General features: G+C 32.0%; 1 protein-coding gene across 1 annotated transcript; it reads right to left on the bottom strand.

Annotated features, from left to right (window-relative positions):
* Nucleotides 1–923: 923 nt before the first annotated feature.
* Nucleotides 924–18,601, bottom strand: LOC130645234 (quinone oxidoreductase-like protein 1). The gene is made up of 14 exons (XM_057451154.1): nucleotides 18,511–18,601; nucleotides 17,944–18,021; nucleotides 17,551–17,629; nucleotides 16,871–16,915; nucleotides 16,168–16,236; nucleotides 15,672–15,805; nucleotides 14,639–14,686; nucleotides 14,091–14,154; nucleotides 12,882–12,980; nucleotides 6,844–6,971; nucleotides 6,173–6,257; nucleotides 4,126–4,146; nucleotides 2,442–2,487; nucleotides 924–1,332 (listed from the first exon to the last, which is right to left on the bottom strand). Exons 1-14 carry the CDS (start codon nucleotides 18,577–18,579, stop codon nucleotides 1,236–1,238), a joined length of 1,062 nt encoding a protein of 353 aa, XP_057307137.1. The 5' UTR covers nucleotides 18,580–18,601; the 3' UTR covers nucleotides 924–1,235.
* Between the last annotated feature and the right edge of the window lie 511 nt (nucleotides 18,602–19,112).

Below are 19,112 nucleotides of genomic sequence, written 5' to 3'. Positions count from 1 at the left end.
ACAAGATAAGTTATTAGGGATTCTTTTGCTCTCTTCGCGTGGCCACATGGTCAAAAAGCAACTTAGCACCAAAAAAAAAGCAGCTACAACTTTTAAAATTTCAAAATTGGGTTAAAAATTGGAGCAATTTGGCATTAAAAACATATTAACTAAAGAGAAAATCCATCATCAGCAGAATACCACACCAAAAAGGCGAAAAACGGCTTTCTCCATAGATAAAACTATAATAATAAACACTGAGAGTTTTCTTAATTATTTCATGAGTTTATAATGTGGTTTTAAATATTAATCTAAATGTCATTTTTTTATTAGAAATTTGTACGCATCTAACAAACAATACACAACTACAATTTATAGTAAAGTTAATGCGTCCTTTAAAACCATGTAATTTTTTAGGTAATTAACTAGTAGAAGTTTGAAACCTTAGCACGTGATTATTTGTTAACAGGTTGTTTTTTTCAGAATAGGCATTATCTTTATTTATTTTCGGCATCACCACTAGCTATGAAACTTTGTTGCAACAACTCTGTTCGTGTTTATTGACGAAAAGCAAACATATAAATTTGTGTGTATGATGGGCTTTGTATTTAAATTTGTATTTAAATTATAAGCACCAAAAATATTACGACGTCAATCCGAAATTTTCACACACACATGCCAAGTGTCTTATCAGAACATAACGGACTTCTGAATTTATGGAATTTTTTATCGTATTTTATCATCGCAAAGATAACTGAGAAAATAAAAAATTTGGCCGTGAAAAATACTGCCCGTTGAATCATCTACTGGAAATGCCACGCCCACTTAACAGATGACACTATGTCAGAATCTACACGAAATATTTAAGTCCGTGGACGTGTACACTATAAAAGGATTCACACAAAATGTTTATAATAATCTAAAGTAAGAAAAAACACTGCAGGTACGTCTAAGTAATTGTATTTATGTTTCCTCTAAGGCGTCGTAAAATCTTCATTCATTCACAGAAATTGTATCCAACACGCAGTATCCAGCTAAAAATCATAAACAACAACAACAAAACAAAATTAGTCGACATAACATATTTCTTTTGTTTATATATCAACTGAAAATCAATCTCTAGGGAGTCTTCAAATCATCATTACATCGCCTTAACAGCTTAAATTAATTCCGTGCATAGTTTACACCACACCCTTCTTATTAACACCTCGAGTTAAATTGCGGCAGAAAGAATTACATCGCGATAAACAATACGCCTATATTTTCACGACTATTTTTCCGATTGTTGAATCTTCCAACTTATTTAAACTGTCGATGCAATCATCCAACAAGATTGTATGGTGCACGGTTGGTCTAGAAAAAATAAAACAAGTCTGTCAAATTTTTTAAATGTCAGAACTACACTTTCAGTTTTGCTTGTAAATGCAAATCGCCATGACATGCAGAAAACAAAAATTGGGGCTTAACCCTATTAGGTATGGGCTTTTGTGACCCCTGTAAATATTGGGGGGGATAGAGTGCCCGCGGGCTGTAACTTTTGTTCTGTTTGGTTTTAAGTGACGGCACAGAGCATCAATAAGTTGCGACTTAATTAGTGACAAAATATTTGGGTTGACATGTCATCACAACAAGTGATGAGACAATGGTCTAAAAAATATGTCTTTTTTGGAAATTTTTTTTTTATCTTTTTTAAATCTTTGTTGGAAAAATCAAATTAAATTTCACACAAAACTTGATTTTTAGTATTTCGTTAAAGTGAGGAATGTCACGCAAATTCTCTAAATTTTCTGAAAAAATGTGACGATCTGGTGATTAAAAATCTACATGCATGGAATTTTTTGTTATATCACCAAAATTAAATCTCAAATCAAATCTGAAAACACTCCTACAGATCACAAGCTTCTATTTCTTAAAATTGCCTTTTTTATAAAAATATATATTTTGCTGTTAGATTTTAGCAAACAGAGAAAAAGTTAACAACTACAATGAGTCAGGTACTAAAAACTTTTCAACTTAAAAAGACGAATATCATAACAGGAGGGATTTGTACTTTCGAAACCTTTTTTAATAGAACCTACAACATTGGACATATATTACTGGCAAGGAGGGTGGAATTTCGAAGATCTTCACCAAAAGAAAGTCGTTTCTATGTAATTAACACCTACTTTGAACTTATCAATGTTCACAGCGTTAATTTATGCTGACGTCAGCAAGCCTCAATTCCCCGATTTCCCAGACCCTTCCAAGCTGGAAACGAATTCTCCATGACGGACATATTGTAAAAATGTAGTTTTTTTTAAACTACACCCATGCCAAAGTAAAGCTGGTCTAGTGATGCTGCTTAGCCATTTTTAGAAATAGCTAAAAAGCGGTCATTTCCACAAACACCGGCCGAGAAAGCTCGAAACACCATGTAAACGAACATATGGCATATCGAGAACAATCGAGACAAAAATACACACCTGATTACTCCCTTGCTTAATTTTTTCATAACATCATTTAATATATCTAAACGAAGAGATTAAGGATAAAATAATTTTTCATAAACTTATTAAACTCGGAGCTATGATTTCTAACGTCTGGTTACCATAACAGAAATATGACAACCAAAACATTGTTACTCGCCTCACAAGACTAAAAGTTTGTAGAAAACAAGTGTTAAAGCCTATATGATTTGTTTCATTGCATCACTGGATAACTTTTTAACAAGGTTCAAGCTCCCTGTTCATAATGGCGTAATCTGCGGAAATATCTTGCTGTGTAAGGAGTCTATAAACACAAAGACGAATTCTGGTTCCGGGCCGATTTGTCAAGAAACAAAAGTATCCGACTTTTTTTTGTTTAAGACTTATTGTAACACAAAGTTTAAAATTGGAATCTTCATAGTTTTCAACTTGGATTTATTTAAACAACTTCGTGAAGATAAAATGACCAAATCACAATTTTCTTTCAAACAATAAATTTGACTAAAAAAGGTTCCCCTGTTTCCCTAAAGTTGTTCTAAAATTTTTGCTGATTCAGAATTTAAAATTTATCAAACTGGGCCCCAGACCCTTCTTATAGAATGTGTTAGTTCATCGATACACCAAAGGTCAACAAGGTCGTGAATAAGTTCCTTTCTCGAAGAGCTAAATTACTATGTTAAATTACCATTAATTAATTAGTTAGTTCAAATATTTTTATTTTACCAAGGACACTGAGTTTACTAGAATTTAAAAGATCTTCCAGCAGAGTAAATTTGTTTCAGAAGACCTCTAAGCAATGGATTTAAATTTTTAAAAATTTGCTGCATAATAAGATTATAAGGACGTACGAACATTTTATTTTATCTTCATGCAAATAAATAGATTTTTTTTAGATATAATAGTCTCCTTATAAGTACTCTATGCGTTTAAATAAGTAGTTAAACGTGTGTTGGTGTCCCCTTGACCGTAGTTGCATGAAAATCAAAGATGCGACTATTACACAAAGTTAGGAGAAGTTGCGCAGATTCGGGTTATAAAATTTTCACATACTTGTTACTGATAAAATTCAAAATTCTAATGACTTCCTGAACAATTAAGGTTTCTTTCAGTAAAAAAACAGTTTCATAACAAAAACATTTGCACAAGCAATTCGTCTAATTAATGTAATGACGTTAATTTAATTAAGCTAATGGAGACTTTTTGATTTCCCAGCGTAATCAAGTTTCCTTACCTACGCGCAATATTAAAAATGAAATATTATTAGCTCCTTCATACTTGTGTTTTCATTCTTATATTTTCTTGTTTTTTGCTGAAGCCAAAAACAATTACGTTATAATTTTACACGCTATATTAGCACGGATCGTTTTTGGCACCACCGTAATAGTTTAAATTGAGTAATTTTAAACTTTCAAAGCTGGGCGTGTATTTTAAACGAGTCCTTCCTACCAAATTTATTATTTATTAAAGAAACAAAATAGTTTGGGACACACTTAAAATAAACAATTGCCATCGTGTAAACTTAGCTTTATATTTTTACATCGTTATATTCCCTTTTTTAATGATTGAAAGGTGTATAAAGGTTTCTTGGTTGAGAGAGAAAATTAATTTTAGTATAGGCATTTATTAAGCTTAGCACTTAAGCATGTACAAACAAGTGTGATCACGGTATGGAAAAGGATACGGAGATAACGACCTTGCGCTCCTATAAAATAAATACATACATACATCAACAGGTTTTGCAGTGACAAGAGAGAGGGAGAGAGAGAGTAAAACAGGAAGGATATTTAATTTATCTTTCTGAGAAAAACCGTATGCTGTTGTTAGTGAACTCTCTCTATCAAGAACTCGTAAAAGACCACAAAATTTGTATCAGATAGAAAACTTGAATTAGAGACAGGGTTTACTCTATCATTCAACGGATTCCACACCAAGAAGTCTAGTACCTAGCCATGACAAACTGTGATTGGTTGATTATTTTTGTCTCTATGATAAAATTTACAATTTACAACCAATAATATTACTATCGTTGCAAATTTTTTCCGCAATCTTCTGTTCCAATAAATAAGAAAATCCCGCTTAACAATTTTTAATAAAAATAAACCAGTAGTCATGTAAAAATATTGTCAAATCCTTTTCGAAAATTAATTTACAAAATAAATTCAACCAAATAAAAGCATTAAAATGTAAAGAAAGTTCTCATCAGGACATGTCTAGACATAATTCCATTTCGTAGGGAGTTTCTATGTGTTATTAATCTCTTCCATAATTTTCACATGTGAGGTCAACCAATAAATTTTCAAAACATAAAATTGACGTTTCTCTGTGTATTATAAATTTGTTTGTCCACATACAATTTTTGGGATTTTCGCTCAACCTTTGACACTCCCTCCAATTTTTTTAAACTTTCCTTCAGCACATGAAAACGTTTTTCATTGTCCCTATTGGCTTCATTGCAGACTGAGTTTGCACATATTCTGAACTTGTGGTTTAGCGAATAATAAATAAGTATCTTGCTGAGAGAAACCTAGCATAGCCACCCTAGATAAAAGTTCCCTATCCCGTGGTAACTACCAAAACCGAATATTTTTTCTAGCTTTAGAGAGCTTTAAAGGAGCTGCGGAACGGCTGTTGGATTTCGACTTTAGTGACTTACACGAAAGTCGAGCTGATGGCTGCAAAAAACAAAAATGGCTATTTTCCGGCGTGTATGTAATTTACAGACTCCAACATATAGATATATCTAGAATTTTTGTCTCCTCCAGCCTTGGTTATGTTTTCATCCAGAATGAGTCTTGCTGGGATATTTCTTTGTAATATACTTTTCGAAAAAAATATTGAACCAGCGAGCAAAGTGCGCTGGTCTGTTCATTGCGCAAAACGCGTTTGGCGGATTTTTAATATGTGAGGGGGATATACGCAATGTGAGCATTTTAACCGGTTCGAAGCCCCTTTAATCCGAGATTTTCACCGTTAACTAAAGAAACCAATAGAATATCAATTGGGAACTCCCCCCCCTGTAGTTATTGCCTGAAGGACCAAAAGATAAAACAAAGTGTTATCGTAAAAAAAATGTTAGAAAAAATGTTTAAATAGAGATCTCTTCTAATCTCCGATTTAATGGAGGTCAATTTGAGTCAAATATTTACAAGGGAACAGTGTCCCGTTTAGGGAGTGTCCCTGCAGTACATTTAGTTGCCTAATAGAATTAATTTTTGCGAATTTTGCGAGTGTCAATTTCGCGAAAATTTATTCCCTTAAAAATTATTAGAAAACTAGCTATTCGCAAAAAAAAAAAAAAAATTCCCCCTTTTTTTTATAAAAAACAAAACAAACTATTTTGCGAAAATTAAATTTTATTTTCAAAACGTTTCTGGCGAAAACTAACTCCCTTAAGTTAATTACCGACCTATCTATTTTTGTATATAGCAGTCAAAAAATAAATAAAAAATTGTCACACCCACGAAATATAATAACAAAGTTTCTCCAGATGGTTTCATAACAGGGTAAATCCATTAAAAAGCCAAACAAGCCAATTACAGTCAGCAGGCTACCATGATAAAAAACAATGAACAACACTTACTCCTAGGTAGAAGTTATAAGGATTTTATTTTCTGACCCTACTCTGCCAAAAACTCCATGCTACAAGGTTTTAGCCTAATGTGTTTTCGTTCGCTAGACCTTAGCAGTGACTGAACTGAGAATTTGATCAATTTAAGGGAACACAATACCTCGTGACAGCGTCCACGAATATTCAAATAAGTAATGAATTGATGCGCATTTCAGTGAAAGAAGTTCCGAGTCTGGAGGATCAACCTAAACACATAACGCATGCGAAATTTTAAACTTTAAGTAACGTTAAGATACAATGTCCTTGGTTATTCCATCCTAATGGCTGGCTCTTCCTCCCCTTCGACTTTAACTATGTTACATTACTGCTAGAGATACGTATATCATTGCTCTAACTTGCTTGCCTGTCACACAAGCCGATTGGCGGTCAGTAGATGGCACTAAATGGGCTGACAACTCTACATATAAGGTGCGCCGTAGTGAGGACTCGAACCTGAAACCTGATGATTGCAAGCCGAATGCGCTACCACTAAACCGTCTCTGCTAATAGAATATTAATAGAATTTTAGAATAGAATTCTTTGATAGAATTCTGGGTAAAAATTGGTATTATATGCCTTAATATTTTAGCAGGGATTTATTTTTGCCAATGAGGACGCTAGAAATGATCTTTTACTTTATACGTGATGTTGAGTTGAACAGCATTTGCAAATATTGAAGTATCGTCATTTAGGAAAATAGCAAAGTTTGACCGCACTAAATGGGAGGAAACAATGCTGCAGATAAATAATGCAGTAGCAAAAATAAATGAAGTTGTTGAGCGCTTGACAAACCTGTAAATCATGCTGAGTAGTGATCCATCTTCCACCGACAGCTAAACTTGATATCACTTGATGTTTTGTAAGTAGTTTCTTCTTACTCGTCTGTAGATTGTCACTGAATTCATCAGGATACCTCTCAACTAAAAAAAAATGCAGATATATGAAACACAGTGTCCATGATTAATTTTTCGCGAAATTATCTCTGTACCTTTTAACTGACAAGAACTTTTAATCAATTTTTTTGACATCATCCTTTACATTACTGCCAGTCCTTTTAAATTCAGTCAATTTTATTTTTAGTTTTTTTCCAAAATCAAGTTACTTCATGTTTTCTTTTATTTAAGATTTTAAATAATGCTTTGTGATGCAATTCCACATTGAACTTCTGTGACTAAACATTGGTCCATAAAACATTCATTAAAAGTGAGTCAGGGAATTCCTTCAGTCCAATGGTAACTCGTGTGCGTTGAAGATGGCGGCAGGACGTGATCTTTCACAAGGGGAGATAGAAAATCGCATTCTAGAATCTATAAATGTTATACGAACGGCAAAGAAGAAAAAAGTAACACTACATAATATACTTAAGTTTATTAGTAAAGGTACGTGCTCTGTTTCTGAAAGTAGGATAAAAGATGCTTTGGAAAACCTAGAGAAGTGCAAAATGATTTATAAGAAGGGACTTAACGAAGATGCTTCGTATTTTTATACTGATACTAGTACGTATATGGAATTATCTGTGACATCGCCAAACACTGGAAACGAAATTGTTACAGGTACGAAAGAACAAAATACTACTCTCGATGAGTTTGGTAAATTTGACATGATGTTGGATGAGACGCTCACAAAAATGAAAAATAAATCTATAGTGGATACGTTTTTCCCATGTACACCATCTCCAGGACGTTTTAAATTTAGTAAGGGCATTGGCAAAAACGCACTTCTGCCAGAGGACTACCTACATGATGAGGTAATATTTTTACGTAAAGAGCTTGACAATAAACAAAAAGTTATTGACAGTTTGTTGTTACTTCTCGGGAAAAAGTCCACCATTTTGAATTATCAAGGAAAAAATTCTACATTGGAATCGGATAAATCTGCTAATGTTGTTGTAAATGATTCGGCAATTAATTTAAAGAGAAGTATTCCCACAGGAACGGAACAAGTCGATTTAACTATACAAACATGTGAACAGCAATTAGCAAATTACAGAAAGAAATGTCATAGTAATTATTATTCAAACGTAAACGTGAAAAGTATCACAACAACTGAGAAAAATAATGTTGTTTTAGAAGATAGTTTTGTTGTAAATAAAGAGAATAGTTATGTTGTAAATAACGAAGACGAAAGTAAAGAAGATGAATCGGTAATTCCATGGAAACCCGGTACAACACTCGTTGTCGGTGATTCTATGTTGTACGGACTTGATGAACAAAGAATGTCAGCACGTCGTACCGTTAAAGTTCGTTCATTTCCTGGAGCGAGGGTAGAAGATATGTTTCATTATGTAAAGCCTCTGTTACAAAAGAAACCGGACAAAATAATTCTACATGTTGGAACCAACAATACTATTAATGAAACCTCGCGACTGATTTTGGACAAACTATTGAGTTTGAAGACTTTTATTAACACCAAACTTCCTAGATGTAAAGTGATTTTTTCGTCCGTGATTAAAAGAACTGATAATGCAAAAGCCGCAGTAACGGTAAGCCATTTGAATAGGCATTTAAAAGAACTGTCTCTGAATGTTATTGATAATGACAATATTTCATCTGAATGTCTTGGGAAAAAAGGGTTACATTTGAGTGGGTTGGGGGCAGGGAAATTAGCTGTAAATTTTATTAGAAAAATGAAATCTCGAGATTGATGTCAGGAATATTCTGCAAAAGACAATGTTGAACTACCAGTAAACTGCAGTGTGGAAAATATCTTGGGTAAAAACAATTACGAGAATGCAAAAAAGATTCTTGACAATTTGAGATCACAAAACATAAATAGACTAATTTTTGGGCATGTTAATATCAATTCACTACGAAATAAGTTTGAGCCTCTTATTGATCAAGTTAATAGAAACCTTGATCTCTTTTTAATTTCAGAGACAAAATTAAATGAATCATTTCCTACTAATCAGTTTTTGATTCAAGGCTATAATGCATACCGTTTCGACAGAAATGGCAATGGGGGAGGAATGATTCTCTATGTACGAAATGATATTCCCTCAAAACTTTTAAAACCCAAATGTGAAAGTAGTGAGCTTGAAATTTTTTATATTGAACTAAATTTAAGAAGCAAAAAATGGTTAGTTGTGTGTTTATATAACCCAAAAACTAATCTTATTGCTCAAAACTTAAACCACATAAGTAAAAACATTGATTCGTTTTCCTGCAAATATGAGAACTATGTAATACTGGGTGATTTTAACGCTGAAATTAGCAATCTACATGTAAATGAATTTTTAACAACATATAAACTTAACTCTTTAATAAAAGAGCCTACATGCTTCAAAAGCATAGATAACCCTACAAACATAGATCTCATCTTAACAAACCACCCAGGATCTTTTTGTCACTCCAGGGCTATTGAAACAGGCTTGTCTGATTTTCATAAATTGACAATGACTGTTTTAAAAGCCAACTTTGCTAAACGAAAACCAAAAATTATAAATTATAGAGCATATCGGAATTTCAATAATGTAAATTTCCGCCATGATATAATGGGTGCTCTAAATGATGACAAAAATCTCGATGATTTTAAAATGTTTGAAAATTTCAAAAACAGTGTTTTAAGCATCTTAGATAATCATGCTCCTCGAAAGAAAAGGTATGTACGTCATAATCAGGCAGCTTTTATGAGTAAAGAAATAAACAAGGCAATTATGAAGAGATCAAAACTTTTAAATAAGCATAGGAAGGATAAAACTCCAGAGAGTAAATTAGCATACAATAAACAAAGGAATTTTTGTGTTTCACTAATAAGAAAAAGTAAATACAAATTCTTCAACAACCTTAATGTTAAAAATATAACTGACAATAGGTTATTCTGGAAAACAGTAAAACCATGTTTCTCTAACAAGACAGTTACAAGTGAAAATATTACCTTAGTTGAAAATGGGACTACAATATCTCATGATAAAGATATTACTGAAATATTCAACAATTATTTTGGCAGTGTTGTTGAAAATTTAGGCATAAAGTCATCAAATATACAACCTTCAAGTAATGAAAACAGACCCAAAGATCAAATAAATTCGATAATACATAAATATAAATCTCATCCTAGTGTAGAAAAGATAAGAAAAAGCGCAAAAAGCAACACAAAATTTTCTTTTAAACAAACTGCATTTGAAGATGTTGAAAAATACATTCGAAAACTTGATCCAAAAAAGGCGCAGCAAAAAGATGATATTCCTACTAACATCATCAAAGAAAACAGTGATATTTTTAGCCAATTCATTACTGAAAATTTTAATCAATCGTTAAAAAGTTCTGAATTTCCAACATCTTTGAAAAACGCAGATATTACTCCTACACACAAAAAAAGACTGCGCACTGAAAAGGCGAACTATAGACCTGTAAGCGTCCTATCGAACATCTCAAAAATCTATGAAAGATGCATGTATGACCAAATATACACCTTCTTCGAGCCATTATTTTCGAAACTTCAATTTGGTTTTCGCAAGGGGCACAGTTCACAACAATGCCTCATAAGTATGATTGAAAAATGGAAAAACAGTCTTGACAAAGGTGGCACATTTGGAGCGCTTTTAACTGATTTGTCTAAGGCATTTGACTGCATACCACACGAGCTATTACTAGCAAAACTTCATGCATATGGCTTTGATATGAACTCTTTGCTGTTTATAAAATCGTACCTAATTGACAGGAAACAGCGAGTGCGTATAAATAACAATTATAGTACATGGAAAAAAATAAAATACGGCGTACCGCAAGGATCAATTTTGGGTCCTTTGCTTTTCAATATATTTTTATGCGACCTTTTCCTTTTTGTCCCATATATGGACATTGTCAACTATGCTGATGATACAACCCCATTTTCAATAGGAAAGAATATCAACGAAGTTATTGAAAAGATTGAATATGCAGCAATTATAATATTTACTTGGTTTGAAAATAACGGTATGAAAGCCAACCCAGAAAAATCACATTTTTTTACTAACAAAACTGATGTACGATTAAAAGTTTGTGATGAACTTCTAAACAATTCTCAAACTGAGAAACTGCTTGGTATAACCATAGACCACAAACTTTCTTTCGAGGAACATGTTAATCAGCTCTGTAACAAGGCAGGCCAGAAAGTTAGTGCGCTTGCAAGGTTATCTTCCTTCATGACATTAGACCAGCGAAAGCTGATTATTAATGCTTTTGTCACTAGTCATTTTTCGTACTGTCCATTAGTATGGATGTTTCACAGTCGTAAATTAAACAATAGGATAAACCATATACATGAAAGAGCACTAAGAATTATCTATCAAGACTATCAATCCTCATTTGAAGAGCTTTTATCAAAAAATGGGAGCGTTACAATTCACCAAACGAACTTACGCATCCTTGTTACTGAGCTGTATAAAGCTAAAACAAAAACAGGTCCAGAAATGTTGAATGAAATTTTTATTTTTCCTGAACCAGTGTATAATTTGAGGAAGGACAAACTTAAGAGTAACAAAATATTTTCAGTGAGATATGGGATCGAAACACTGTCTAATGTTGGGTTAAAGCTTTGGAACTCTTTGCCTAACGAGTATCGGAACGCTGGTACTTTAATTGAGTTTAGAAACAAAATAAGAAACTGGATTCCAAACCATTGTCCTTGCAGAATATGCAAAACTTTTATACCTGAATTAGGTTTTCTTTAGTTTCCCCGTTGTCTTCCTTTGCCAGTTGTGGAGCGGGAACTCAGTTAAACATGTCTTGCGGTGCGACGGTTTAGGTGGGGTGGTATCATATGAGAATATTCTAGCCTTATTATCTGGTTGTATATTATTTTCTCTCGACCCCTGCCTGGGAAGTTTGACTGAGTTCCTGGAACCACCACTACATAGCCTTGACATATTTTTGACATATTATTTATATTATTTAAAATACTTAAAAAAAAATGGTATATACGGTATTCCTTATAGATTTTTTATATTCAGTTATTTATTGTTTTTAGTGTTTTTAAAGTTGACTTTAATTAGCCTCAGAGCTACATTTTCTTGTAAATTTGTCAACTATAAATAAATTAATTAATAAAAAATAAAAAAAAAAAAAAAATTTGACAAGTGCTTTTCATATTTTAGAAAGAGGATGATTTGGGCTACCCAACGCTGCCCAACATCTTAGGCATCTTTTTCAGCATTTAAACGCAGCTCAATTTCATAAAAGGTAATTAACTCCAAACTTGAAAAAAAGGCTTTTTAAAAAAGGATGCGTACTATGAAGTGTCATTTCCATTTGGCAGCTTTTTCCGCTATTGCGCATAAAACGCAAGACTTTTCTTGTTAGCCTAAAAAACCTTTTTGTACTATAGGGGAAAATACAGTCAAATGAAAACGAAACTTAAGTGTTAAAACCATTGCATTCAAACATACCAGTCACTTTTATTTCACGGAAGGAGCTATGAAACGATATGACAATTTTTGAATTTAGCGACTTACACTAAAAGTCAGTATTTATTAAAAGGGAACTTTAATTTATCTGTGCACGAATAAGAGGATGATCACATAAGACATTCACAAAGAGAATATCTGATATAATTTGTTGTAAGCAGTAATACATTTAAATGCGGTTCAAGATTTCCCTGTCTTTGAATTTCACCGAGTTAGATTACATTTTTTATAAAGCGAGCTATGTAAAGCGTTCTATTTGTTTCCAATAATGTTTTCCTTGATATTAAGAGACATGCCCATATTTGTTAAATTTAACGACCGTTAAATTAAGAATGACAACTATGCTCAACTTTTTTACTTATTTTTAAAAAACAGTAAAATGTGCAGTTATGAATCTTTCTATTTACCAATCAATACTAAAACAAACAAACTAATCAATCAAACGAACCTCCATTATCAAGAAAGCAGTCCACTCCAACACCACCTGTTTCTTCTAAACACACTGACAAAATATCTTTCCTCTTGTTGCGTAAATCTACAACTTGATCTAAAAAAAAGTCCAATGTGAAATTATTTAAAGACTCTCTACAATCGAATAAAATGAAATGCCACATCATCAACTCTATGTCGTGGCTACATATATCTATATTAATATCTGTATACGCCTGTCAGTCATGCAGAATGGTAACCGCAGAAGTAATACGCACAAAATGCGGTAAATAAAGGACGGGCGAACTCGTGGATTTATGCACGGGCCACCGACTAGTTTTGCAGATTAATTACGAAAACAAACCACTAGGGGTCATATACCAACAACTTAAATTTTTTTAAGCAAATTAAATAGATTTTTATTTAAACACGTGGCCGCTGTTTAAAAGCAGCCTGAAAAAGCTGGAAATATTTTTGATGTAGTTACAATATTTCTTTGTCCAGCTTAGTTCCATAAAAAGGAAAAGTTACAGCGATAATTTTTTTACCATGTTGTGACTATGGCGAAAGATTGTTTTTAATTTTCAATGTTTTAGCTAGCCAGATTTGTGATCCAGTTTTAGCTATGGTGTGTACAGAATGACAGACATATATTATCATAGGTCGTGTTCCCAAAGTAAAGCAAAAGCCATTACAATTGTATTACTGGAAATTTTAAAGTGAATTGTTTTACGAAAAAAAAAGCATGGTGAAGAAGATACTTGTTACATAAAAAAAGCATGGTAATGAAGATGTGGTTTTTCAAAAGAAAAGGGAAAATATGAGTTGATAACAAAGAAAGAGTTCAAAAAAATTTCTCATTTCACTTAATATCTTTGAATGGTTCTAAGATACTGCTATCTTTGTCAATAATTTAATTTTCTGTTAAAGCCGATGATACTTCACCACATTGCTTGTAAAACTCTTATCTACAGCTGAAGTTTTGTTTTCACTGAACCAACGTGCGTAATGCCATAGCATTAAAACTCATAATAACAACGATTTTTCAAAATATATTGAAATATATATTGAAATAACTCATAAATTTAGGGTGAAATAAGAAAGATAAAAATTCATATGATTAGGTAGTAAATATATTTTTATGTCATCTTGAGGAGGTATGAACATTGTATATTCGCTGCAATCTGCCGGCATTGAAATACGTGATCGAGCATATGAGATTACTCACCGGCAGGAGGCTCCAGGCTTTTTAAGAAAGTCAGTTCTTCATCTGTTGAACCCGCTACAATAACCTGCAAGAAAGAAAAGGAAGATAGTAGTTGGATTTTTTCAGAAAGGTGAACGAACCTTATTTGTATAAATTTTCGCAAATAAAAAATTAGCGATTTTGAAAAAGCTGTAAAATTCTAAAGTTTTAGGAGAAATATTTCCAGTATATCAAACTCTCCCTAGTTATTTAGATTGTAATCACTGTGAAGTCCACTATATATTTATCACTGTCTTTCATTTTATCAATACTACTTTTTAAATGTATAAACTTTCAATACTAATAATAATATAAAAAACAAACATTTCTGTTGATTTTAAAAACTAATCGATAGCACGTGGAAAAATCCACAGGAATTCCCCCATCTCAGCAAAGTCGATAAAACTACTTCGTATTTGTTGTAGCTTCAAGATTTCATGCGTGGTTCAGCATGACGTGGTTTTGACCGTCAGACATACAACTGTTATTCAAAAGACTTAAAAATACAGAAATAGATAAAGAAGACTAACCTTCGCTCCCCAATATTGAGCCAATTGCGTTGCGATTATGCCATACCCCTACAAGTATTAGTATTGAGTTAATAAAAACTGGATTTACTTTGACCATACCTTGTGACGCTCTGCCGTTTATGGCGGGATAAAACTTAAAAAACCAATAGTTGGAATTATTAAACATTTAAGTAAAAAAAAACGGTTTTAACTGGATTCGTAATAGTTATTACCTGGCTAAAAAATATTTTTCAATGCTTGGAGAACTGTGAATAGTGCGCATATCTGATATTTTTTTATTTAAAATTTAGGGTAAAAAATATTTTAAGATTCCTTTAGAATAATTGAGTTGTCTCAATTGAGTTCTACAAATTATACAGAATTTTCCTTGACACACCGTCCACACTTTCGTTATCGGTTGAAATATTTTTGAATAAAGGCTTACAAGTTGTCAAAAAAAACCTGAGGCCTAAATGATATTTGCAGTAACAGAATGCCAAGAGGATTTTCAGAAAAGAAAATTTGAAACTTAACACATGTATAGTTACATCAAAATTTTTATTTCTCGAGCTATTTTTACTTGTTCCGATTTTTTATTTCCGATTATACACACCCAAAAGCTTTGAGCCTCAAACTTATATTTTTTTCTTCATGACAGCTTTATCAATGCTGCATGTGAACAGTCAACGTGTGTTTTTCAAGACTTTAAATTAAAGAAGAATAAAAAAGAGAAGAATTTTCAGATTTTCTTTTAAAGCTTTTTTAAATTTCAAGCTATTCAGGACATTCCATCTTGCAACTGATATAAATAATTTTAGGGAAACGTGGAAACATGTTTATTTTCTATATGTCAAAAACATTGTGGAGCTTTATCTCCAAATTTATGAACACACCAACAATGACATTAAAATATTTAGAATATATTTATTTTCGCCTTTAAAAAAGACAGATTCCTACAAAAAAGTTTCTCAGCCCTGTTAAAATACATGTACAAGCCTTGCAATTATGTCCAAAAGTCAATCCTTATGAATATCAGTCAACAGTGTTTCCTTACACTTGCAGCACCGGTAACAACGACTGTTTCACCACTTGACATCTTAGCTTGGTATAATAAAGCCGTGTAGGCTTTAACAGCATCGCCAATACAGCAAGCAGCATCAACATGACTCACTTTGTCAGGTTTCACAACTAAACAGAATGGAAAATACAAGAAGTAAGAGAGACAAAAATCTGTTTTAATAAAAAGAGATAAGTATTCGTAATAAAGTACTGTTGCTGCTTTGGCATGTATCAAGTCGACTTTTATCTATTTCACAATGTTAACGGAAAACGTTTGTAATAAACAAATAATATTTAATGTGCTGCATTAAGAGGAAAGTATAAATTTACTGGTCAAACAGTTGTTTAATAATCACTTTAGGTTTTCTATAGTGACAGGAGGAGTTTTGTACGGTAATAAAAAGATTTTTAGTGATATACAAGTGTGATTGAGATTAATAAAAATCTATTTACTACGTGAATACAAATTACTTTTTAACAACCCAACATACCAATGTCAAACTCTGATAATACACAATATGTTCCACAACCAGAATATTCTGATGATATTGGAAGAAAACCTACATAAAGATAATCAACTATATGTAGGAGATTCTATAGGGAGAACGGTTATCTAATGGCTGGGCGTGCCACTAATCATTCAAGGCTTTGGAGAAATAAGCATTATGAGAAAGAAGGGTTTGTGTTTTGCTGAAAAATAACCCTTGAAAAAAATTGATTAGTTATTTAACCAAAAACAAAAAAAATATTTTAATTTAGGAGCAAATTTCAGACCAATTACAACTTACATTTTTAAATCCCTAAAAATGCAATGTGAAATAGCTAAGCAAAGAAAAGCTCAAAAAATGGAAGTATTTCATGATTACTTTTTACATTACTAACTAACGTAATAGTAAGCCCATCTTGATATTAGACTGCTGATATATATCTATGAACTTTTACTTCATTATGAATTGGAAACATTAGGCCAAATAAAAAGTTCAATCATTTAAAACATCGAAATTAAAAAGTTTCTGGACAGTTTGTTTTCCAAAGAATAATAAAAATATCTAAAAGTTTTAGTTACTTAATGCAGATAAACATAAAATGCATAAAACAGCGTGATCTGTTTTGTTCAAAAATCACAGCTCTCACGTTAAACACGTTCATTATAGTTTAGACAGAACACAACATTATTGAAAAAACAGAACATACTAGCTACATCATCTTCACTTTTGCACAATGTCACTTTGGATCCAACTAAACAGAATTTAAGAAAACATGTAGTGATAATAATGAAGAAATTAACTATTCATGTTTCTTTTCAACAGCATCATTGGTAAACTTAACTTCAAAGATGGCTGCTTTTTGCAATTTAAATAAAAAAAATCTCTAAAAAACTTATATTCAACTAGGCATTGCCCTGTTACAAAAAATTTTGACATTAGTTCTGTCACTCAGGATCTTTGAAAAAGATTTTCAAATATATAACTTAAATAAAATAGATTTGTATTACTGCACTGGTCAAGTGCCAATAAACAAAAACTCGAAAATTGTCACAAAACATCAGTTACACACATAATTTCAGTAAAATAAATAAAAGACCTTTAATACTAAAACTAAAGACCACCTTAAACATATGTTTTTTTATGGCTCTAGAAACTGTTGTAGAAATTAATGAATAAAGAATAGGGTATATTGTTTTTGTTTTTTTATAGTTATTCCTCTTTTATAAAGAAGTTGACCATGAAAATATTTAAAGGTTATGTCGCACTAAAAATATAAAATATTGATGGTAGCTATGACAAAATATTTATGTCTAGTTTAAATTTTGTAGCTAAATACTTAAATGAGATGAAGAAGTAATTTTTTTGATTATTTAAGATGATACCTACTAGACTCAACAGTTCCTGATATTTCATGACCAACTGGGTAATGGCCTTCAGTTGTTGCTTTACTGAATTGTTTGATAGTCTATAGTGGTTAACAAACAGAGAATATATGTACAACTTATAAAAGGAGAAAAAAGATGTTTCACAAACATGAAGATTATCTTCATCAACCTTGGAAAATATATGTGGATATGCAAACATGTTTTTGTAATGGATGGAAATCATCTTTTATATAAGACTTATATTTACTTTTAAATCAAACAATGTAAATTTATTTCTGTTTCAGTCATGTCCGTTAATTTGAACATGCAAAAGATTGGAGTCAAAACATCTATATTGGGGGATTTACACGTTTTGCCTGTGTTGCAGAAGATTTGTCGTGAAAATAATATTCACCTTTTCTCTCACTATGGAGAGACCGCACGAATTAATTTTCACCAAAACCTCATGCTCGCCAAGTGTAACATCTTCTACCTAGAAATCAAGATTTGTTTTGTTTTCCTAAAAATAATTTATAAAGGGTAGTAAAAGAAAATATTAATAAGGATGTTGGTTAAGCTAGGTGCAAACTAAATATTAGCTCTATACTTTTCTGATATCCTGACACTTTTCTGACATTTTTTGACCAAAATTCCAGACCTTTCCCTGGTTATTCTACCTATTGGTTTGGCAACATTTCACATTTACCAAATTAGCCCTAAGATTGTAAATTTAGTAAAGCATGCTGATTGCTTTGAAAAATAATGCTGACTCTGACTCCTGATATTTTCCGTAAAACTCAAAGACATTGCTAATATTTTTCCGACACTTTCACGATTTTCTGAAAATTTCTGTCATTTCGACAGAGTGAACGCCCTGAATTCCTATACAACCAGAAGATATTATGATAGGAAAAAAGGGTTAGATGTTGGCTTTACTAGTCTTTTGAAGGTTGGTACAATTTAATTGAATTTAAGGTAAAACCTGTTCTTTTAATGAATATTCTGTGAATCCATCAGTGGTGTACTTCACTACTACTTTCTTATTAAGCATGATCTATGGAAAAGATATTGAATTTATTATATCAATAGATTTATGGTGTTAGCTCTCTCGTAACCTTGTAAATTTCTAACCCAATTCAGCCATATTGACATGACTGACCACGTTAAAGAAATACCAAAGTGAATACATATTTAAAAATTGACAACTGCAAAGTTTTCTAGTTAAGGAATAACTCATGAAATTTCTTGAAATTTTCTTGACATGGCCACTGTTGCGAATTTAAATCCACAAATCCACAAATGAGGAAATTGATTGATAAAAAATGTTAGTGAATCTCCTATATATATATATATATCAAAGCTCAGACCAGAATAAAATGAACTAATAAAACGAATAAACCAAAACAAAACTTGAGAAATATTGACAGATTTTGAAAACCATTACACTAGCGTAAATTAAGATTCAAACTTGTGTCACTTACTACGACTTACAGAGCGGATTATGCAGAGACAAACAAAAAACATGACAACATTTTATGAAGCTGATTCAAATATTAAACAAAACTCGTGGAAATTCAAATAGAA

Source organism: Hydractinia symbiolongicarpus, chromosome 5 (genome assembly GCF_029227915.1).
Source record: "Hydractinia symbiolongicarpus strain clone_291-10 chromosome 5, HSymV2.1, whole genome shotgun sequence".
Lineage (NCBI taxonomy): Eukaryota > Metazoa > Cnidaria > Hydrozoa > Anthoathecata > Hydractiniidae > Hydractinia > Hydractinia symbiolongicarpus.
Note: the sequence above shows the minus strand (reverse complement) of the source record. Positions and strands in the feature narration are given on the sequence as shown.

Bases quoted from the DNA above. Each gene is read 5' to 3' on its own strand.
- LOC130645234 (XM_057451154.1), bottom strand. From the start codon at position 18,579: ATGCTTAATAAGAAAGTAGTAGTGAAGTACACCACTGATGGATTCACA. The intron at 14,155-14,638 runs GTTAGTCTTCTT...TCTTTCTTGCAG, and splicing joins CTCAATATTGGGGAGCGAAG to GTTATTGTAGCGGGTTCAAC. The intron at 12,981-14,090 runs GTGAGTAATCTC...ACTTTTTTTTAG, and splicing joins AAGCCTGGAGCCTCCTGCCG to ATCAAGTTGTAGATTTACGC.